The sequence below is a fragment of the Nasonia vitripennis genome (assembly GCF_009193385.2).
Source record: "Nasonia vitripennis strain AsymCx chromosome 1 unlocalized genomic scaffold, Nvit_psr_1.1 chr1_random0005, whole genome shotgun sequence".
In the NCBI taxonomy this organism is placed as follows: Eukaryota; Metazoa; Arthropoda; class Insecta; order Hymenoptera; family Pteromalidae; genus Nasonia; species Nasonia vitripennis.
Genome location: NW_022279591.1, coordinates 1107515 through 1131864, shown reverse-complemented (window position 1 = coordinate 1131864; position 24350 = coordinate 1107515). Strand labels below are relative to the sequence as shown.

The 24350-nt window shown below is 37.0% G+C and overlaps 2 protein-coding genes across 15 annotated transcripts in view; one reads left to right on the top strand and one right to left on the bottom strand.

The window, feature by feature from the left end:
* The window catches only part of LOC100119231 (RNA polymerase II subunit A C-terminal domain phosphatase SSU72), a 98905-nt gene that overhangs the window by 50948 nt on the left and 23607 nt on the right, over positions 1-24350 (bottom strand). The window contains exon 1 of one of the 13 annotated variants that reach the window (XM_031921475.2): positions 23871-23899. The exons of the other annotated variants lie outside the window; for them this stretch is intronic. Coding sequence (XP_031777335.2) covers positions 23871-23884 — 14 coding nt within the window. The 5' untranslated portion in view covers positions 23885-23899. Of the gene's footprint in view, positions 1-23870; positions 23900-24350 lie in introns of those variants that run through there. 13 annotated transcript variants of the gene reach the window in all.
* LOC100679740 lies at positions 1820-6799 on the top strand. Of its 2 annotated transcripts, XM_031921419.1 has the most exons (4): positions 1820-2117; positions 2253-2506; positions 3185-3390; positions 6524-6799. In XM_031921419.1, exons 1-4 carry the CDS (start codon positions 1949-1951, stop codon positions 6672-6674), a joined length of 780 nt encoding a protein of 259 aa, XP_031777279.1. In that variant the 5' UTR covers positions 1820-1948; the 3' UTR covers positions 6675-6799. The 2 variants fall into 2 exon arrangements, with proteins under 2 accessions (XP_031777279.1, XP_032457216.1); XM_032601325.1 differs by lacking the exon at positions 6524-6799 and having other exon boundaries at positions 3185-5260.

Sequence of the window (24350 nt, the reverse complement as noted above, 5' to 3'; positions counted from 1 at the left end):
AGCCTGCGGGTGGGTTATGACAAATATCCGCCAGTTTATATTGGCCATATTGAATTTTGAAATTTCGAGGTTAAAATAAGATTCAGCGGCTCCTTAAACTCCCATACCGATACTTTAAACTGATTTAAAATCGTTCATTGCGGTAAAATAGTTTTGGTGTTTGTATAATGTCCGCCATTTTGGATTGGCCATTTTGGATTTTAAAATTTCGAGGTCAAGCTAAGATTCAATGACCCCGAAAACTCCCATATCGATACTTTAAACTGATCAAAAATCATTTGTTGCGGTAAAATGGGTTTGGTGGTGGTGTAATGTCCGCCATTTTGGATCCACCATTTTTGATTTTGGAATTTCGAGGTCAAGCTAAGATTCAATGACCCCGAAAACTCCCATATCGATACTTTAAACTGATTAAAAATCATTTGTTGCGGTAAAATGGGTTTGGTGGAGGTATAATGTCCACCATTTTGATTCCGCCATTTTTGATTTTGGAATTCCGTCAGCATTGTCAATAATATGTCCTATCATTAGTTGCACATGCTTTTTGGTGGAATATTTCACAAATTAGAACATTTTTACTATTGTTTTTGTTGAATGTGCTATGAAAACGTGGGTTTCAGGCTCCATATTTTATGCGCCACATTGGATTTTTGAAAAGGCCAGAACTTTTTCAAAAGCCCTTGACCAGACGATCATTTTGAGACCTCAAACGTCTTGTTAGGTTAACCCAAATGTTGGGTGCACTGATGGTCCGGTTGACGTGAAACGTCCCATATATATACACACGAAATATCGGTCGGGCCGACGCGAGAAGCCGCGCGCGCTATAGGTATATGGGCGCGTTGCGAGTATAGGTGGATCGCCGCAGAGCGGGAAGCTATGCTCGCTTAGCTCGAAGGAAAGCCATCGGAAGGAAGGCAAGCGCGCTGAACGCATGTGTACATGATTCTCGAGTACATGTGCCTATAATACCGGTAGTTGCGCATTTACAGCGAGTCCTGCGAGTCAGCCAGTCACATATATGGACGCATATATGTGAATACCTGTATATACAGGGTCGTGCTTATGCATGTACATGTGTGTATATATATACACATAATTAAATTGAAATTGATAAAATTGTTTCAACAAATAAAATGAAATTTAGCTTGGAACGAAAATTAAAATTGAAAGTTTAATATTGAACGGCAAGTTAACATTTTTGAAAGTTTAATTTTGAAAGGAAAGATTAATTTGTGAAAGGGAAGTTTAATTTTGAACGGATTGTTGAATTGAAAGTTTAATTAGAACGAAAATTAAAATGAAAGCTAAATTTCAGTAAAGAAAAGTTCTCTGAAAAACCAGATAAACTAATTGCATCTTACTCATTCTAGATCGATCTACTCTAATCCTGTTCTTGAAAACACAAGAAGAGAACTTGAGATTCCGGGAATACTTTCCCAATGAGAAGGTGACGGTGCACCTGGACGACACCAAAATCTGGTTCACCACTGAGAGTGGATTCAAAAGGGAAATCGGTATACGATCTCTTGTTTAATACTATAAATTGACAGCATGTACTCGCTGTTGCTCGATTAACTTGTGTTCGTTTGAGAGAGCAATAAGCCATATGAGTCTGAGTAAATATTGTGGTAATCTTGTGTTCGGATGCCATAGTACTTGCTCATTTTTATTTGATTGGCTTGTGTTCGGTCATGAGAATAAAAACATTAATTGTTATAGAACGATTCCCATTTTTGATTTTAAATGCAATGCTTTGACTCATAAATATAGAGTCTGTTTATCTGCAATAATAAAACATGCATAAACTTACTTTGGTACGTCCAATACTTTCTAAATATAAGCTTATAAAATTGTACAATAAATTGCAGTTAAATCCAAGGCTGAAGAAAAGGAGTTGAAACTGCTGGAAAGGGAATTGGCCGAAATTCATGCTGCGGGAGAAGAAATGTTTCTTTCGTACTGCACTTCGGAAAAATGTCAGGAAGAAGAAAGGACAGAAATTACGAAAGTTGGAGATCCGAAAAACAAAAGATTCTTTGATTTCAAAAGTCCGAAAGTGAATGTATTCTTGAAGGAAGTTAAAGACTCGAAAGAAATGAAAGATTTAATGAAAGGTACCCCAAAAATCACTAATATCACAACTATAAAACCTCCGAAAATTATAATAAATAAAGACTTTATGAATGATTCTTGGAACGACAATGCGCCTAGTTAGAAAAATCAAACTAATGATTTCTTAAATTCCACAGAAATTCAGGATAAAATGAAAGTTGTGGCGGACAGTTTCGAAAGCAGATTGAAAGAAATGGAAAGAAAAGCGGAAGCCGAAATGAAACGAAAGTTGGACGAGATGAATGATCTGCTTAAATGTTCTCGTGAAGAATTTGATCAACTGGTGGAGTATGGAAACCAGACCAAAGGATTTATGTCCGAACATCTGATCAAAGTAACATCAACTGGTCGAGCAGGCTCAATGCCAGACATGTCCGGACGATACAAAGCTGTAAGTAATTCAAATGCAGTACCGAGTACTGTAAATGTACACTGTAAATGTAAATTCATTGATTGCAAAAGAAATAGACAAGCGCTTTAAAGAACGCGATAATGCTAAAACCTCGTTAGAATCTAGAAACATAAAGTTGCATAGAGATTACAAATTAAATACTCAAACTCGATTTGAATATTTTCTGGACTTCTTTAAATCTGAATTATGCTCTCTTAATTTGTTGCACGTTATAGACGAAAAAGAGAGCTTGGGTTCGAATGTAGACGAAAGTATTTTAAAACGGTAAAAATATGATGTTCGCGAAAGACTACTAGGACGATTAGAAATGAATTCGAAAGTTTGTGATATTCAGGAACCGAAAGAAATATTGGAAAAGCATAAACTTTAAAATTAAGCGAAGCCAATTTAACTACTATGAAATTACGAGAACAATTGTATAGCATTAAATATAATCCGAGTAAAGAAAGGGCCTCGGCCTTCTGGAATCGATTCGAAGACATAGTTAGAATGTATGGTTTGCCGGACGTAAAATCCTTGACCGATGTCGAAGTCAGAGATTCGTTTTATAATGCTATTTCGAAAGCCTTACCGGATATTAAGAATCTGAATTTCTTAAATATGCACCAACAGAACAAACCTTTATCTTACGAAAGTCTTAAAAATTACATAATACAGAACGAAAGCGAGACTGGAACCACGCAAGCACCTGGAAGTGTGATGACAGCAGCCACCAAATGCTTTAACTGTGGCGAGTATGGACATTTGGGATGCGATTGTCCAAGGCAGGGCACGAACCTTAAGATGTGCTACGAATGCAGACAATTCGTGACGCATAGAGTTGCACAGTGTCCACTTCGGATGTCCAAGTCGAAAGAGAAAAGGTATGGAAATAAAAATTATAATAATCGAGGTAGTCGTGGTAATAGAAGGGGTAGAGGCGGTAATAATTATCGTAGTGGTACAAAACGTCCGAGTGAAAGTCAGAACGATTCGAATGCTAAAAGAGGTCGATTCAACAATAGAGAGAAATCGTAACTCTGTTTTCAACCGTTAATTTATCACATATTCCACGGATATATTTAAAGCAAACATACTTTTTCTGAAGTATTTTTTTCTCTACTTTCCATTTCTGGTATCAGAATTGCGTATTTTTAACTCAAAAATCCAATATGGCGACGTTTAAAAGAAAAAATGCAAAATTTCGATACTTTTTTTTTTTAAATCCAATTTCTTGTTGTGTTAACGTTGAGGACGGAACTTTATTTTTCAACTATGAGTGCATAAATGAGTTGTACTTTAAATTCAGTTTGGTCCCGAATCCAGAAATTCAATATGGCGACTAGAAAACGGTGCCTGAAGCGCAAAATTTTGCCCAAACTGTCACGAATTTTTTTCACGAATATAATGCATTCGACGAAAAAATCAATAAGAATAAAAAGTGCTTAGAATCAATCAAGGAATATGTCTAAATTTTTTCACTGAGTTTTGAGCAACTTTTTTATTTTTGCCAATTGGCAATTTATGACAAATTGTTAAAATTCATCGAATCGTCTCGAAAAAATTCAGATATACTTCTTGGTCAATTCTAAGTACTTTTTATTCTTTAACTTTTTCTTATATAACGCTTTGTTTTTGAGTAAAAAATCAAAAACCTTAAAATTCTTAAGATTTTTTGAAATTCAAAAAAAAAAATCAAAAACTTCAAAATGTTTTGTTCCATATGCACTTTTTGGTCAATTATGAGCAAATTTACTTCAAATTTGTGCCCGAGTATCTGTCACATTCCAGATGATATGATTTTCGCATTGAAAAATTCTCATTTCTTAGCCGTTGATGTACAACGTTTCCCGACACTTACCGCGTGGAGGTGAATGAGTCAAAGCATCTTGTCTTTTTTTTTATCTTTTTATTTATTTTTTTTTTCGTTTTTTATTAGGGTTTTATTTATGTTTTTGATTTTTTATAGTTTTATAATTTTTATTTTTTTTAGGAACTGTTATGATTTTTTATAAAACACGTTTTACAATAAAAATTATTGCATTTTTTGCAAAATTTGTTTGTCCTAATGACACATGGCTTGCAACAGCAGAGCTTCTGTTGTTTGAGGGATACTGTTTCATGAACAATGTCATCAACTTTAGGTCTAGTCAGATAGTATTTCACAATATCCATCAGAAATTCTTTTGAACTTTTTTTGTGACTTGGATTAGCACAATTATAAAGTACTACTGCATTGGTGACAGCGGCCTGAAGTAATCTAATAAAAACCACCCACGTCCACTTTTTTGATCGAATGCATGGCAATTTTTTAAGGTTTTTGATTTTTTACTCAAAAACAAAATATAAGAAAAAGTTAGAGAATAAAAAGTACTTAGAATTGACCAAGAAGTATATCTGAATTTTTTCGAGACGATTCGATGAATTTTTCCAATTTGTCATAAATTGCCAATTGGCAAAAATAAAAAAGTTGCTCAAAACTCAGTGAAAAAATTTAGACATATTCCTTGATTGATTCTAAGCACTTTTTATTCTTATTGATTTTTTCGTCGAATGCATTATATTCGAGAAAAAAATTCGTGAAAGTTTGGGCAAAATTTTGCGCTTCAGGCGCCATTTTCTAGCCGCCATATTAAATTTCTGGATTCGGGACCAAACTGAATTTAAAGTACAACTCATTTATGCACTCATAGTTGAAAAATAAAGTTCCGTCCTCAACGTTAACACAACAAGAAATTGGATTAAAAAAAAAAAGTATCGAAATTTTGCATTTTTTCTTTTAAACGTCGCCATATTGGATTTTTGAGTTAAAAATACGCAATTCTGATACCAGAAATGGAAAGTAGAGAAAAAAATACTTCAGAAAAAGTATGTTTGCTTTAAATATATCCGTGGAATATGTGATAAATTAACGGTTGAAAACAGAGTTACGATTTCTCTGTTTTGGACGTTAATGGGTTAAATATCAATGGTGAGTACTTTGACATAAATACAGATAATGAAATCAAGTCAGTTTGCAATATCGGAAGAACGAACGTTACATGCGAGAAAGGAAAAGTATTAGCAAAATTTTTAGCTGACTCGGGTGCAACTGAGCACCTTACAAATTCACGCATTATTTTTAAAACCATTGACATAAGAACGGACGAAATTAAATGCGCGAATAATTCGAAAGAAGGGATGTTGAAAACGAAGGGAGTCGGCGATATTGTATGTAGAACGAACAAAAACAAACTGTTAAATTTAAATAATGTTATGTGGGCCGAAAATTTATCCGAAAATCTGATTTCATTACGAAAAATTGTTGATCAAGGCTTGAGTGTTTATTTAGACAATCAACGTATTGACATTTATGACTCGAAATCGAACGAATCTTTATTGACTGGTATATATGAAAAACCTTTTTGGATAATAGAGTTCGAAGTAAATAACTCAAAATATTCTAAATGCAAATCCAATGATGTTAGAGCATACGTAGTAACGCGAAGCATGGCAAGGAAAAGGAGAAATAGTGTAGAAATTGAAAGTATGAATGAGGAAACGGAAGAATTAGTTGAAAGGGAAAATGAAACTGAAAACGAAAGAGAAAAAGAGAAAGAAATTGTTAATTCAAACTCAGGAAACTGCTCGGATTTTGATGTCACAGTAAGAGATAGAAATATAGTGCTAATTAATCAAGCCTCAATTGAGGAAGATCCAGACTGCAACATAGAATTCGAAAGTGTTAAGAGACAAATTAGTAACAAAGCTATGCTGTGGCACACACGAATGGGTCACGTGTCGCTTGAATATCTAAAAAAATTACAGACTAAACATCCCGAAATTAAAGATTTGAAAGAACGCAAGTTCGACGAAGGATTAGAAACTGTGAAGTTTGTTTAATTTCAAAATTAAATAGACTACCCTTTCGAACTACACGTACTAGAGTGTAATGCCCTATACACGACCCGGCGTGTAACTTCCTAGAACATATACATTTAAAAAAATCCTAAAAAACATTCGACTCTGCCTATACAGCGAGCGCACGGAATATTTCGGCCGTCCCCACTCTTCTCAGCTCCTACGAAACCAGCAGCTGCGCAGTAGTCAACGCAGCGACGGCAGGCCATCGACGCGCATGTGTGCGTGCGCGTCCCCCTTCTCTCTCCAGCTACCAAGCCAGCATTAGCAGCAGCGCGTTGCGTAACAGTATTTATATGTATATGTGAGCGTAAGCGAGCGACGGCGAGTCGTGCGCATCCGAGTATGTTTGTATGAATGATAAATGTAAATATGAATGAATGATAGTATGATTGTGTGAACGTGCGAATATTTTCGGCGGCTCGATCAGCGCTCTCTTAGCGCCCTATAAAAGGCCATGCGAGGCCTGTGTTCAATCACTAGCGGCAGCATTTTCAAGCGCCCTAGTCTACTCTGGCTGCACTTTTAAGCGCCTTAGTGCATATACAGAAATCTACTGCAAAATTAAGCGTAGAATTTAATAATATTTAATAATCGCATAACAGAAGTCTTCATCAAAAAATAAACAAAATTGTAACTAAATCTGATTCAAAAAGAATAATAGCAAGAATAGGCATTATTCTTATGTTAAATTATTTTTGTTAATATACACACTATTTTAAATATAAACAAGAGTTTATAATTATTGCGTTGCATATCCATTACCCACAATCCCGGACCTACTATTATTATTATTATTTAATTCATTTAAAATCAATTTTCTTGTTATATTATTCGTTAAATAATAATTTAAAGTAAAATCGATTTATTCCAAATCTGAATTCGGATCCACGGTTCAGATTTGCAAATGTTTATTACTTTTTCTAATAAATATTAGACTTATTATTTCTTTTATTAAAATCTAATATTAAAAAAGTACCAAGGACCAGTAAGAAGAAGTGATGAGCGTTTCAAGAGCAAAAGAAGCTTTACAGATAATTCATTCGGATGTTATGGGAAAGATAAGTCCGTCTTCTCATCCTAAAGGGTATAAATACATATCTGTATTTATTGATGATAGTTCGAGACTCGTCATGGCTTATGTCATGAAAACAAAAGACGAAACGGGTTATTGTTTAGAATCTTTTGTAAAGAGCGCTCGAAACCTCTTGGGAAGGGAGGCAAAGGTATGTTACCTGCGAACAGATCAAGGCACTGAGTATACCGGGGGTTATACGGTTGAAGTTTTGAAGAAACTAGGAGCCGAACATCAATTGGCTTGTCCGGATACTCCTTAACACAACGGTACGTCGGAAAGATTGAATCAAACGATACAACGTAAGATTCGAACGCTAATGTATGACTCGAAGCTACCTGAAAACATGTGGGATTTAGCTCTGAGTGCGGCAATCTATGCGTATAATCGGACACATGTATCGAACGATATGATTTCTCCGTTGGAAAAATTCAATCCACAAATCAAAGTTGACCTGACACAGATCAAACGATTTGGCTGTCTGGCATATATGAAAGTACAGCGAAAGGTAGGTCCGAAATTTCGATCGCTAGGTTTTAGAACGATTCTAGTGGGATACAAAGACACTGGTTATTTATTGATGAAACCGGAAAATGGAAAGCTATACGAAGTCGCGACGTTAGATTTAACGAAAGATTTATTTTTGGAGACAAATACAAGAAAGATGAAATAAATAACTGGGCCAATGTCAATGTTGAAATAAATGCAAGTAATTGGTTCGATGAATTTGAGCCCGAAAGTCAATCGAATGAAGATAAGAATGTTTATGCTTTGCAAGAAACCTATGCATCTCTTTCATGATTACCTCTAATCCGAGCAGTGCTCGCAATCATAAATAAATATAGTCTGGAAGTATGTCAAATGGACGTGAAAACTGCCTTTCTGAGTGGCACACTAAATGAAGACATATATATGGAAATTCCGGAAGAAGTTCAATGTTCGAATGAAACAAGATTGAGTAAAGTCTGCAAGTTAGAAAGAGCGTTGTACGGTCTGAAAGTAAGTCCAAAGCGATGGAACGAAAGATTTACGGAAGCTGCTTTGAAAATTGGTCTACAGTCCCGCGAAAACGAACCATGCTTATTTGCACGCTGAAGAGAGACATTAAAACAAATAACAAAAAGAGAAAAAGAAACCCATTGCATAGGTCATTTGAAGAAAAAAGAGTTCGTTACAAGAGAATAAAAGGAGTAAAGAAAGACATCGACAGTTACTAAACTAGTGGAAAAAAAATAATAATTGCAAAAAAAACATAAATATATGGCATTTAAATTTTTTTGAACCGTTTCTTCTCAGTTTGACCTCGAACTGGCCTTGACCCTGGCGTGATAGGGCCAAACTGACCCCGGATTCGGATTCAGCGACCTAAAAAACATACATATATGGCATTTTTATTTTTTTGAACCGTTTCTTCTTAATTTGACCTCCAACTGACCTTGACCCTGACACCGGATTCGAATTCAGCGACTTGAAAAACATAAGGATACATGGGTCTGATTTTTTGTACAGACATTTTTTTTTATTTTGTGTGCCGGTGTTATTGATAACTGAATTTTATCTATTTATAACATTTTCAAAATTAACTTTTTGTATGAGTATCGAACGTTATTATCCGATAAAGTAGGCAGAAAATGTGCTTGAACGCACTCGGAGCGTGCGTAATAGTGCATTTTACGAACACTATATCAAAGTATATTTTAAATACTGACTTATTAATTAATTTAGATAAGGATTAAATAAAATGATAATAAAATTAATTGATCTTTATGTAAGGATATAAAATATGATTTTGTATAAAATTACATAATTTTCCATACTTATATCGATCCTTAGTGGAACAAAAATATTTCACTTAACAGTTTTCATCTGAAGATTTTAGACTAAAACAGAAGATAACTGAACAAAACAGCAATTTTCAGCAGAAGAATGTCGGAATTGAGACAAAGACAACAGTTATTTGCAGGTATTATTAGTATTTTTTTTAGTTTACTGCGGATGGTACCAGATTTCAACAGTTTTCAACAGTTACGTTAATTAGATTCAATCATGTTATTAAATGCGTGTTTTTAAAAAGTTAAGAAAAATGTGTAGAAATCCGAAAATAGCTGTTTTATTTGGGTAAAAACTAGTGAATGTAAAATACAGCAATTATAAAATAAGGAAAACTGTTTTGAACTATAAAAAACTGTTGTCTTCACTTATTAATAGTTATTGTCTGTTGTATTTATTCTTTTATTTATTTTCAAAATCGTAAAATTTTATACCTAAAAAAAAAAAATAAATATATAAATCCAATTAAAGAATCTAGGAAACTAAATACAACTGAAGATAACAAAAGATTACTGTTGTCTGCGTCTCAATCCCGACATTTTTCCGCTATCACCTGCAGTTCATATCTTATTTCTTCAGTTGTTTTCATTTTTCTTTCTCGTTAGGGATTTAAGATATCGTTATCATTTAATACAAAAGTGAATATTGTATTATCTATTACATTATAGTACAGAATATAATATAACATAAAAATATGTTATGATTGTTATAATCCTACAATTTACATTATATTATAAATGTAAATAAAAAAAATGTTTAATTTATATTATCTTATCGTCAGATTTTGTTAATATAATTAATACTAACATCAAATAATTACAAAAAGTTTGAAAATATTTTGTAATATACAAAATGTATTTCTATTTTATTCTATAATTTTAAAACCGGTCCTGTGTACTAGTAGCTATAACTACTTGTATAGAATGTTGGATTTATTGAATATATTTATTTATACTCAACGGTAATTAATTCTCGTGGAACGTTTTTGAAATCGTGCTTTTGATTAGTTGGAATTTGTCACAACATCCTATGTCTCAAAAAATCGCCATGGTGTACAATCTTGTCGATAGAGCGATAAAATTATCTAACAAGAAATTTCACAATAAGAATATTTAAAATATCAAAAAATTACTACACGAAAATCATTATCCACCCACCTTCGTTAACAAATATATACGAAAAAGAATGTCAACGATAAAATCAAACGCATTGTCGAGGCAACAGACTAGCAGTAATGAAAAACGCAATATTGTAAGCCTACCCTATATTCAAGGTTTTTACGAGCAGACCAGTCATGCATTTAAGGCCCTTAACATCGAAACGGTGCCGAAAATAAATAGCCAAATGAAAAGTATCATCATAAAAGGCAAAGATAAGAACGATAAAGATCTAGAAAACAACGTTGTCTATAAACTTGAATGTAATGATTGCGGAGGAATGTGTGTGTACGTATCCATGAACACAAAAGATCGAACAATACTGTAATTTCCGATCACATCAACTATTTGAATCAGACTTTCAATTTCGAAAATCACCACATTAAAGACAGAGAGATCAATTTAAATAAAAGACTAGTTTTCGAAATGCTACACATACACCTACAAGAAAACGGTATTTATAAGAAGGAAGACACACAAAATTTAAATACAGTATACACATACTTTATACACTAGCTAAAAACAAAACAAACATAAGCCATGCTCTGACGTCAATAGCCGAAGAAATTGTCAACACGGCCGCTCGACTCTCTTCTCACTACTCCGCGCTATATAAACACAACGAACATCTCGACTCGCGCGAATTAGAATCGAACAGCTGAGAGATACACTGTTCACCTTCACCCTGTCCATCTGAGCAGTTATGTTCGAATGAAGAAATGAATAGGATTGATTTACTCGACAGCGAAGAAACTAGCCCTTCTTCACAAGAACGTAACGTTTCAAAATTGTCCTTATCAGGTCGCTATTATTATAATAAAAAAGTAAAAGGGAATATTAATTTGTTCAATGAGAATATAGAGGCTGCCTAAGATAATTGTAGAGTTTCTTATAGGCATTCAGTTTATATAATTGGTATGATAGCTGATGCTTTAGGGCATGATATTAACAAATTAGTAACAAATAAATAAATTAACAAATTAGTACCAAAATAGTACCAAATAAAAGTTCATTTAACAGATTACAAAAAATTATACGTAAAGAGAAATCATAGGATATAAAAAAATTATTTAAAGATCAGAAGATTACTGCTGCTGTGATTCATTGGGATGGAAAAATTATCCCTGATAGTATTTTGCGTAATCCGCACGACGCGGGTGAAGCGCGCGCGCAACATCCGCAAAGCGAGTCCGTACGCGCGCGGCAGCCGGCAAGCGACTCAGCGGCGACGCGCCAGGCGGCGCAACGGGCAGTTCTACTCGAGCTCCACTCCAGGTAGTATCGTGCACACACGTTACTACAAGGAAAGCGAGAGATAGACCCACGCCGACGAAATCGTCTCGTGAGCCCACGTGACGATTTAGTAGACGAACCGAAACCCAACACTCCGAATTGACATCGTGAGCACACGAGGCAACCCGGAACATCCAAACGACACCGAGCCTCGCCTACGTGAGCACACGTGGACGACACCAGGTGCTACCGTAAAATCCTAACCTACATCACGACACATTGCTGCCTCCTTCTGCCACTGTAAGCTCACAGGGTTGAGGAGGTAACAATACGTAACTCACGTCCTGGTGAGTCTAAGGTTAAGTCCTAACCTCCAAAACCAACCTTACACCGACATCTCACGACATACTTTGTCGCTGTGTGCACACAGGACAAAGAGAAGAACGAGACGAGCGACGAAGATTTGTAGAGCTGTGCGCTCACGACTCTACAAGTCCGAGGGATAACCTCTAAACACCGTGACACTATCCCGACCGTTCCTGTGCGCACACAGAGCGATCGGAATCGTTGTTGCGCGACACATTCAGATCGGCGTAGCCGTGCGTACACGACTCCACCGTCCCGAATGAATTCCTAACCTCGAAATCCGTCACCGACCCGTAACCCCGCCACCGAACCGATACCGATGCCGCTACCGCAGAAACATTATTGTAACGAAATCGCATAGAAATTCTTGTAATTTGTTAACCGCGTTAGTTTAAACAATTTCACTTGTGAAGGCGAAGTATTTTTAACGAGACGTATAATTAATTTCTAGCGGGGATTTAACAACTGATTCCAAATACTATTGTTCAATTTAGAAATATACTTCATTATTGTTAATAATATAAAAACAGACTCTTTTTTGCCCCTTTTACCTATCCAGATCCTGGAACCGACTGACTATCCAGTCTCTAGGGGAAAGATAAACCGTTACGATGAAAAAGGCCTTGCCCAAGCTAATGCTATTTTTAGAGCTATTGATGATTGGGGGTTGAGCGATAATGTTCAAGCTCTATGTTGCGACACAACAAACTCAAATTTAGACTGTAAAGCTGGTACAGCAGTCATTTTGGAGACCATTCTAGAAAGAGATTTACTTTATTTGCCATGCCGACATATATTTGAAATGATTTTGGCTTCTTCATTTGAAGTGAAACTACCTGGTACAAATGGACTGAATGTTTCCTTTTTTAAGAAGTTTTAGAGCGTTTGGTCAACCCTAGATAAAAAGAATTTTGTAGATGGATTGAAAGACGGAAAGATTGCATCACCATTAATAACCGAAATAGAAAAAAAACATTTTTGTAAAAAAATACCTAAATAAACAATTGCCTCGAGACGATTACAAGGAATGACTTGAGTTGTGTTTAATTTTCTTGAGAGCAGTACCATCTACTGAAGTGAAATTTCGAAAGCCTGGTGCGTTTCATCATGCACGTTGGATGGCCAAGGCCATATATTCTTTAAATAGTACATTACGATACGTGTGACTGAACCATTCAAGTCACTCGTATCGTATAAAATTTTATAGCACAGACTGCTAAAGTCCGCAAGTCTCGCCTATTCGTGACTCGCTACGCTCGTGCGCTAACCTCACGGTGCAAATAAGGACTACTTTAGTCACAGATAGGCGTGACTTAACAGCGGATTTTAGCCACACTGTGCTATAAAATATATTTGTTTCGAGAATCTTTTTAATTAACAAAAAAGAAAAAAGGGAATCTTTAAAATTTGTCAATTTGTTGTATTTTTATACATTAAAGCGTGGTATACAGCAGCACTTGCTATTAATGCGCCAATAGTATATTACGATACATGTGACTTAAACGGCCCATTATTACACGGCGTGTAGATAGCGCCCAAACGTAGCGAGGGCGATTTACACGCCGTGTGATAATGGGTCGATTTGAGTCACAAGTATCGTATACCATTTTATAGCATCTGCCTGCCCTAAGCCCGCTATGTCACAACTATCCGTGACATAAACAGTCCTGTACTGCACCGTGCGGTTAGCATCCTCGCTACGTTCGGACGATAAAGCACGGTGCAATAAAGGACTGTTTAGGTGACGGATAGGCGTGACTTAAACGCGGACTTAGGTCACGCAATGCTATAAATAATGATTTAAAACTGATCAACAAACTCATTGACTATGAATATGTTGATTTCAACATTGCAAAAGCAGCGTTGCAAAAACTGCAAAACCATTAATGGTACTTGGCCCCAGAATGTAGTGCAATTTCATTTTTATTGAAAAAATATCAATAGGAATAAAACATTAAATGGTCAAGCCTTTAGAGTATAATATAGAAATAACGGATGAACCACCAAAACGATTTTATATTAAATTACAACCAATTTCAGAGACCTAAAAGAAAAAGAGATGGATTACTTTATTAACAATCAGTCTTTCTGTTTTTTTGATAGATTTCGAATAAAAACTGATTTTCTACTCGATGATTGCAATACTTGGCAAGAAAATAAAAGTTACATAGAAGGCCTAAAAGTTGTTGAAGATATAAGAGTTGTAAATGATACTACAGGAAGGGCTGTTCATTTTGCTGAACAATATTTGAAAAATTTGACAAAAAAGGAAGATCAAGCTCAATATTTATTACAAATTGTTTCACGTATATTAACCATTTAATTTGGAAACAGAAATCTCATGAAAACCCTTATTTATTTGCAAGAAATATCGATAAGCGCTTCGCGTTCTTAGTTCTATTTTTAATAAGTATTTAAATCCACCTATAATGTTGATCTAGCATGAATAACCAAAATCATACTTAATGTGGGTTGAATAGCATAGCAATATCTTCAATTTATTGGCCTCTGAATAACAAATCGTCTCCACTGTTATTAGAACGTAAGACAAAATAGTATCAAAAACTTAAAAATATTATAACAAAATAATTTCTTTTTTTAACATGGTAAGCAAACAAGTTTCCAGTATGAAATTCAAGTTTTTGCAAGTTAGAAATAAAATTTTCTAAAAAAAGTTAGCTTTTCTAAGTTATGGTTTTGTGGTTTTAAAGTTGGTATAAGTGGCCTAGTACCTGTGATATATGTATTACTCCATTAATGAGATATTTTTCATATTTTAAACAGTGTGTCCTTAATTTTAACGTAACAATTAATTTTCACAATAAATAATAGATTTTTCGCTTAAAAAATCAGCTAAAAAAAAGATTTTTGGCTGCTTATTCAAGTTGAAAACATTTTCACATTTTGGTGTTAATAGAAAAAAATTGTATTTTTTGAAAATCTACAACTTTTATATTTAACCTTTTTTCGTTAAAAGCTTGGATTGCGAGTTACAGCTTAAAAACCATTTCTAGCGATTTCTAACTAACGATACACGGTAGTGGTTTAAAATCATTTATATTATCTAAAAAACTTTTTTTTCAAATTTCGGACTATATACTAGGTTTTTAGGTGGCGTCATGATCCGAATTTTCAGTTTGGTCAATAAGGTACACCAACCCACACACACACACACACACATACACATACACATATAAACAACCAATGAACACACTCAATAAATCACTTCGCTACGCACTCACTTTTAGTGAGTATAGGTGAGGATAGAAAGCTATCTAATTTGTTCAGTTTGGTAAAAACAAAATTTTTTATTGAACTTGTTATAAATTTTTAACAATGGCTGATTATCCAGCCGCTGAAAGGGTCGATATTTTATTGATTCTTGGTGAATCTAGACGTATTTATCGACAAGCTGCAGCCTTGTATCGAATTCGATATCCCGATAGAAGACATCCAAGTTATACAACCATTCGTGAGATTTACCGTAGAGCTCAACAAGGGCAACTAGCACGGGTTAGAGAAAGTCGTAATTACAACGAAGATGATCTTCGTGTAATGGTCGTTTTAGCAATGGTTCATTTGAATCCCCACGTTAGTACCCGTGAAATTCAAAGGCAAAGTGGTATACCTATGGCTACTGCTTGGAGAATACTGAGAAGTCAACGTTATCATCCATATCATATTACTTTGACTCAGGATCTCACACCTGCTGATATGAGGTTAAGGCTACAGTTTTGCCAATGGGCACGACAAATGATTGCTAATGATCGTCACTTTTTTCAATACGTAATGTTTTCTGATGAAGCAAAATTCAAAAGCAATGGAGAGCTTAACCGACACAACTGTCATTATTGGTCGAATGTTAATCCGCATTGGTACAGGCAGATAGATAACCAAAATCGTTGGAGTCTTGATGTTTGGTGTGGAATTGTTAACGGATACCTTGTAGGCCCATACTTTTTCGATGAAAATGTAAATGGCCATAATTTTTTACAGTTCCTGAGAGAACGTCTTCCAGTACTTCTTGAAGAAGTAGATTTATACACAAGAGCAAGAATGTGGATTCAATTAGATGGAGCTCCTGCGCACTATGCTAGAATAGTTAGACAATATCTTAATCAAAATTACCGTGACAGGTGGATTGGACGCACTGGACGTGGAGTTTTGGGTGTTCGATGGCCACCGAGATCTCCAGATATGACACCACCCGATTTCTATTTGTGGGGGTATTTGAAAGATGTTGTTTATGAACATGACACTACAACAAGATATGATCCACAGAATTCAAACCGCTTGTGAAAACATCCCAAGAGCTGTATTACTCAGAACAGTAGAACATTTTCAGCAGCGAATTGAATTGTGTATCCAACAAAATGGTGGTGTCTTTGAGCACCTGCGTTGAATTTTGAGCAAAAGTGAGAGGCAAGGGGACTCACTCTAATCAAGCACCCCGAAAAGTGAGAGGCAAAGGGACTCACTCTAATCAAGCACCCCAACGGGAACACAATCCTATTACGTCCATGTCGTTGTTCCTGGGTAACGCTAAAGTTAGGATATAAATATGGACTTCACATAACATTTGATATTGCATTTTTGCACTTTTGACCTTACAAAATGGCTTTAAAGCCAGCAAAGCATAATCACATTTTAAGTCAATTATTCTCTTAATGTTTATTACAATAACAAAATAATAATTCTACGAAAAAATTGAAAGGAAAACAATCTTAGGCTGATACTTCTTATTTGACCTTGAATTGACCTTCTCAAGGTCACTAAGGCAAACTTGAAATGTCATTTCCGACGTAATTTTTTCCGCTGCTCCGTATTCCGAGGTCAAAAATATGGGTTCCCGTTAAAAAAATCACAATTACCCTCAAATGACCTTGAAAATCGAGTTCAAGGTCATAGGTGTTTGTGTCATTCGATGGCCCCCTTTACCCCCTTCAACTTTTGTTAAGGTCATTTTTCGTTAAAATTAGTTTTTCCATGGTTTTTTGTCGTGGTCGGATTAAAATGAAACACCCTGTATATGCTCACGGACACGCTCTTTTGTGTGTGTGCGTATCACGTGACCTAACACATGCAAGAGCGTGTCCGTGAGCATATATATAGATACATTTAACGCGAGTTTGGGACTGGGAACCAAGACGCCCTCTGGGCCGAGCTTCCATGTTAACATTTCTAATTTATGGTTATCTTCATTTTTAGATAATAATACAGGACCTCTGAAATTCTGGGACCTATGCTGAGACTTTTGCACTATAAAAAGGCATCTTCATGAAATTTTTGGTGGTTTGAATTAGGATCGAAAATAGCTTTTACCAATATTAAGGTTTAAATGGCTTGTAAGACAGGTGTAACATATACATATACAGGGCTATAAGGGAATTTTTATTAAAAAGCTGAGAAAATTTTACAAAAAAAAACATTTAGTATGTTTTTAGTGAAAAATTTATTATTTAAGAACTATAAATCATTAAAAATAGACACAAAATGCTTAAAGAAGCAAGTTTGAACCCTTGTAAATTGAAGAAAATTGGTCGAATCGATCTGAAAAGTTACAGGTGACATCGTGGCGATCTCTAGAACATATCCCCTAAGTTTGGGCAAGAATTTCTTTTTCGCGTACGATTTGTCAGAGAACCATCCATATACATATATATGGGCTATCCACATCAACCCGTAAGATTGGTATACTAGTCAAGTATACCCCCCCCCCCCCAAAAAAAAAAGAATACAAAATAAATTTCAGACCTCTCAGTACCCCTAGTTCCAAGTTGTAGCCATATCAAAAATTAAAATTTTTGCAATTTTTGCTTTTTCTGACAACTAAAATGGATTATAATTCAAAATAGAAGTACATAAATGCATTTTTTGGTGCAAATTTCATGCAGAATATGAAAAAAAGTTTATTTTGGCCTATATAGTTTGTTTCATATTGCTATATTAAAATAGAAGCTATACGGGCCCAGTGCTTAGCTTTGGCTGAGGTAATTTTGGGTTTCCAATGAAGAAAGTGTTTCTTATGACAAGAACTTCGAGCATGCCAAGTTTGGTAATTAGATGGGCCTTGCAGTAGAAGTTGCATCATTTTAAACATAATAAGTTGTATTGCTATATGTTATTCATGGGCTATAGGGTTAGGTGCATAAGTTCTTTTCAGCATGCTATCAGAGTTTCCCAAATTCAAAGTTTTAAATACCGGTGTGTGTGAGTACGCTATTTTTCTAATGTTCATTGTTAATGTTTGCAAAAACTAATTATTTATAAATTAGATTTCTGAGATAAATCCATGTGTTCATATGCAAAGATAACAGACAATGTTAAAAAAGTAATTTATGCAGAATTTTTTAACGAAATATAGGGCTCTTTACAGAAGGCATCGTTTTCCAAAATAAAGAATTTTAATATTACATAGAAGATAGTCTATTAGGACCTAAAACGATTGTCCTGATCTTTGGTTGGTCGTCAAGGGATGACTAACAGATGAGAAACGTAGAAATTCACGTTATAAAAAGTTTATTACATACTAAGTTTTCAAGATGGGCAACAAGTGCAACAGCCTATCGAGTCGCCAATCGCAAAAAGTTTATACATCCCATCCAATGCAAAAAGACTACGCTATACTTACTCTGTGAAAATGTTTATCGTACAAGTTGATTTCCAACAAACAACAACGCAGTAAGGCTAAGTGTTGTCCTAGTTATCTGTTCAGAACATGTGGATCTAGATCTAACCTCAAAAGTTAACAGCAAAAACGGGAGTAGTCGGGCAAACTTATAATTGCTTAAGTTAAGTCAATAGAAAAAAAGACAAGAAATCAAATTCTAGGAGAATTTGAAGATGAATTAAATGAGGACGCTATATTAGATGACAGTTTTAAATATGAGGATGCAATTTTCAAAGAATTAAACAAAGAGCATAAAGCTACTAAGAGTTAAGTTACTAAGAGCTCTATTAGATAGGCAGGCAAATCACACATTTAGTTTTCGAGTTGAAACGGTTTCCAAAAACTGCACTGTATGGTTTATAGTAAAAGAACGACGTACCATATTATAAATTGTCCGCAGAAAAAGATGGAGAATGCTGACATCTTTTAGGTACATATTTAGCAATTTACTTTTATTAGTATTTTTTTTAAACCTTATTAGAAACCAAAAACAATTTTGATTGAACCTGTCGACTTCCCCAAGGCAAAGGTGTTGTACAGAAAAAAGAAAATATTAGAACTATTTTTCTCTATTTTCGACGATCAATGCCGCCCTGTTCATAAAACTGTTAAGAAATTTTTTATTTGTAAAAAAGATGTTTTATGTACAATATGTGTGTGTTTCTCTCACTGCTGGTCCGAAATTCGCACAAGCCCGAGTTTTCGCAGGGTTTATATTCAAGCGCTGGGCAGAGCGAGAGAGAGAGAGAGAGAGAGAGAGAGAGAGAGATTTTTTTAGATTTAATTGTTTTTTTATTGTTGTACATTGTGTTGTACATATACAATTATAGTATATTATAAAAAGAATAAAAATTTTGTGTTAGGGTGCTAGTGCGTGTGAAGAGTGTGAAATGGAATGAAGTGAAATGAGATGAATGAGAATGTGTGCATGTTTGTGTGATGTTTATGTGTTTTCCAGATTGAAGAAGTAATTTTTAGCTGCTTGTTTAAAGTGTGATATGGATAGTGTGTTGCGAAGATGAGATGGAAGGCTATTCCAGAGGTAGGAGGCGCTGATGAAAAATGAATTCTTCAGGGTCTCCGTCTTGAAGGACGGGATGTCCAGTGGAGTCACCTCACCCCTCACAGGCCTGAGCGCGACGTGGAAATCAAAATAGGCTCATAGACAAGTAGGTATTGAGGTGTTGAACATTTTTCTTAGAAAACAGGCCATGAAGTATTTCCTACGTCCGGCGGTGTTAAGCCATTGCAGCTCACGCCTGTAAGGGGAGATGTGCTCGTCCCTACACCCGTAGATATAACGGATTCCCGTATTGACAAGCCTCTGCAGTTTTAAGTCAAGTTCCTGAGTCAGGTCGCAGTAAGCAAGTGAGCATTAGTCAATGAGGGGAAACAGGAGTGCTTGCACTAAATTTTGGCGCAATCTAAGGATAGCGCTTTTAAAAAAAAATAGAGACGGTACATTAAAGAGTGAGCACGTTTACAAATTTGTGTAACGTGCTCTTTCCACGTAAGTTTGAAGTCAAGCACCAGCCCCAGGTTGCGCACCGATGATTCAAAGTTGACCTGGGATATATAGGTGTTAGCAGTAGAAGGTAGAGCGTTTATATAGTAGGGGGGACACAGGACGATAGCCTTAGTTTTAGTTACATTTAGTTTAAGTCTATTCAGCGCAGCCTAGCCCATTATCCTCTCGGCGTTAGCGCTCACCCTGACAGAAGAGGAGTCAAGCTCCTCGAGGTAGCATTGGCTGTAGATCTGCAGGTCATCCGCGTAGATTAGATGAGACACAACTGAATCTAGGCAAAAACCAATATCATAGATGTACAACGAGAACAACAAGGGGCCTAAAACTGACCCCTGTGGGACACCGGTGTTTAGTGGTAGAAAGGTAGAGATCTCATTGTTGTCGCCAATGACGGCCTGTTCTCTTCCCGAGAGGTAAGATGCAAGCCAGCGGATAACCTGCTTGGAGAAGCCGAAGGAGGGTAGCTTTCCGAGTAGTCTGACGTGACACACCGTATCAAACGCCTTGCTAAAATCAAATAGAAGTAGAAGAGTGACCTTCTTCCTATCTATCCCAAGCCTGACATCACCAGTCAGCTTAATTAAGCCGGACTGCGTGCTGTGGCCAGTGCGAAAACCAGTTTGGAAGTTGTCAAGATAAAGTCTTGTTTCAAGGTATTCAGAGATTTGATTGTGCACCAGCCACTCCAGCGCCTTGGATAGGAAACAAAGTAGAGAGATCGGACGGTAGTCTGTTACAGCTGTTGGAGAGTTGATCTTGTTTAATGCTCTAACGAGCGATGACTTCCAGGCGGAAGGAAAGCGTGCCTCGCTCAAAGACAGGTTGAAAATTTAACAAAGTAAAGGAGCGAGTATTGGCAATGCTTTGGAGATTACAACCTGTGGGATGCCTTCGCTTCCCCTGGCCTGGGTATTGAAGTGTGATACTGCAGCCAACACGTCCGACTCTGTGATAGCCCTGAAGATGAAATGTTCAGGGAGGTCTAGACTCTCAAGGGTTCGCAGATACTCCTCAACAGATGGAGCTTGAGGATCATTTGAGATGGAACTAAAGTGTTTGTTGAGAGCATCTGGAGAGAACCGAGCAGGTGGAGAAGATTTAGAGGTAGTAATACCAAGATTTTCAAGCTCTTTGCAACGTCGGTCAGAGTAGACAAGCGTGAATAATAGTAATTCAGCCTGGCCTCCTCGACCTGTCTATGAGCGTCGTCCTTTGCGACTCTATAAAAGTATAGATCCCAAGGTAGTCGACTTCTGCGAAAGCACCTGTAGAGTCTATTCCTTTCAGTTAAAAGGTCACGAAGAGCCGCGGTGAACCACGGGTGACGCTTACGTCCAGGTGTCACAGTCTTTATTGGGGCGAGATGATTTATGGCTTTCGTGATTTTGTCGTTAAAGATGGTAATGCATTCGTCAAGAGATGGTGTGGTGAAAGATGACCAGTCACATGCGCTAAGGAAGTCCCTTAGCTTCTCAGCACAAATTCCTTTGTAGTTTCTGTAGGTGTATGTAGCAGGTACGTGGCGTGGAATCTGTACGTCGAGTGTGGCTGTGATAAGGTCATGTCCGTTGATGAAAGGAGTGTCTGTCTTCTAATATGAGAGCAGGCGATCCTGCTCATCGATTAAGCATAGGTCGAGCCAGGTGTCAGAGTCCTGTCTGTGATGGGTTGCACCATATGGCACAGAAGTAAGGGAGTTTTCGTCGATGAAAGCCTTGATGAAGTTGGCGTCTTCAGACGAGGAAAGCTGGTCTGCATTAAAGTCTCCCATGATGACCTTCGTGGAGTAATTGTGCATATGTGTTGTTAGTTGTTCAATAAAATTAGATCCCTGGATAAAGGGAGAATGAGGAGGGCGATACACAACCCCCACGAAGATGGGCGATATTCCCTTAGCTGTGATTTCACAGAAAAGATACTCCGGCTTACCTGGTTTGCCCGACCATTCACCGTCAGATGACGAAATAATGTCCCGTCTGTACAGAGTGTAGTCGTCCAGTGAAGGGATGGACGATATCTTGTCGCTTAGTCAGGTCTCAGTTACAGCTATTACGCGGAAGGGGGAACGAGTGGACAAGAAGAACCTGACCATCTCAATGTGACCCGTAAGGGAATTCGCATTGAAATGACAAACCCGTAGGCCCCCAAACAGAGACACTTTAGAAGTAGACGTGGATGAGTTTAATGTTTTAGATGGTGGTTTTGGTGGGATGATGTGTATGTGTTTTAGTGTGTGGCGTCCGTGTTGGCTGTTGGCGGCGTGCGGGCTAAAAAAGCTTCAAGATCATCATCTGTAGTGATGATGGTGGCCCGTTCGTTGCCCTCGCCAGAATGGATGAAGATCCTGCCGTCCCTCACGAAAGAGCGGCATCCCCTTGAGAGAGAGAGAGAGAGAGAGAGAGAGAGAGAGAGAGAGAGAGAGAGAGACAGAAATATTTTAATTTTTGTACATTATGTTGCACATTATTAAGAAAAGATTACAGATAAATAGTATAAAAATTTGTTTGTGTGAGTGTGAGATACGAAGCGTGTGGAATGGAATGAGATGAGATGAAAGAGTGTAGATGATTGTGAGAAGATTATGTGGTTTTTAGTTTCAAGAAGTATTTTACAGCTGATTGCTTAATGATAGTGTGTTGCGAAGGTGTGGTGGCAGCGTTTTCCAGAGGTATGAGGCGCTCATGAAAAATTAATTCTTTAGCGTCTCCGCCTTGAAAGTCGGGATGTCCAGGAGGATCACCTCACCCCTCACAGGCCTGAGCGCGACGTGGAAGTCAAAAAAGGCTAGAATGTAGGTAGGCACTGATGTGTTAAAAATTTTTCTTAAAGGCAGGCCATGAAGTACTTTCTACGCCCAGCGGTGGTAAGCCATTGCAATTCGCGCCTGTGAGGGGAGATGTGCTCGTCCCTCCTTACACCATAGATGTAGCGAATTCCCGTGTTAACAAGTCTCTGGAGTTTAGTATCTAGTTCTTGGGTCAGGTGGCAGTATACTAATGAGCAATAGTCTATGATAGGAAATAGGAGTGCTTGCACAAGGTGTTGGCGCATCCTGAAGTTGGTACTTTTCCAAAAGAAGTATAGCTGGTACATCAAAGAGTGAGCACGTTTACATATTTGTGTTAGGTGCTCTTCCCACGTAAATTTGGAGGTAAGCACCAACCCCATATTGCGCACAGAGGATTCATAGTCGACCTGGGCTCCCCCTATGTTGATGTAAGCGTTAGCAACAGTAGGTAAAGCATTTATGTAGTAGGGAGAGCCCAGGACAATTGCCTTAGTTTTAAGGACATTAAGTTTGAGATGGTTTTGTGCAGCCCAGCTCATTATACTTTCGGCGTTAGCACTCATCTTAACAGAACAAGAATCAAGCTCCTTAAGTTGGCATTGGCTATATATTTAGAGGTAATCCGGGTAGATCAGATGGGACACATCTGAATCTAAACAGAAGCCAATATCATTAATGTACATCGCGAACAACAGAGGGCCCAAAACTGATCCCTGTGGGATACCGGTGTTTAGTGGTAGAAAGGCGGTCGCTTGGAGACAGGTTGAAAATTTGACAGTGACTGAGTAAGTACTGGCAGTGCCTTAGAAATTACAACCTGTGGAATGCCATCCTCTCCCCTGGCCTGGGTGTTAAAGTGCGATACAGCAGCCGGCACATCAGACTCTGTGATAGTCTTACAGCTGAAATGTTCAGAGAGATCCAGACTCTCCATAGTTCGCAGATACTCCTCAACTGATGGAACGTGAGGGTCAGTAGAGATGGAACTAAAGTATTTGTTAAGATCGTCTGAAGAGAACCGAGTAGATGAAGGGGATTTAGAGATGGTTATACGCAAATTTTCAAGTTCTCTCCAGATCTCTGCAACATCGATCAAGGTAGACAGGCCTGAATAGTAATAAATCAGCCTGGCCTCCTCAACCTGCCTGTGAGCGTCATCCCTTGCAATTGTATAAAAGTATAGATCCTTGTAATGTAATCGACTTCTGCTGAATCATCTGTAGAGTCTGTTCCGTTCAATCAAAAGGTTACAAAGACCCATGGTGAACCACGGGTGACGATTGCGTCCTGGTGTCAC

What these genes read in the sequence shown, in the direction of transcription:
- LOC100679740 (XM_032601325.1), top strand. Translation starts at nt 1,949, where the DNA reads ATGTTTCTTTCGTACTGCACTTCGGAAAAATGTCAGGAAGAAGAAAGG. An exon ending in AATGAAAGATTTAATGAAAG is followed by an intron (nt 2,118 to 2,252) that starts GTACCCCAAAAA and finishes TAAATTCCACAG; the next exon opens with AAATTCAGGATAAAATGAAA. An exon ending in TGTCCGGACGATACAAAGCT is followed by an intron (nt 2,507 to 3,184) that starts GTAAGTAATTCA and finishes TACATAATACAG; the next exon opens with AACGAAAGCGAGACTGGAAC.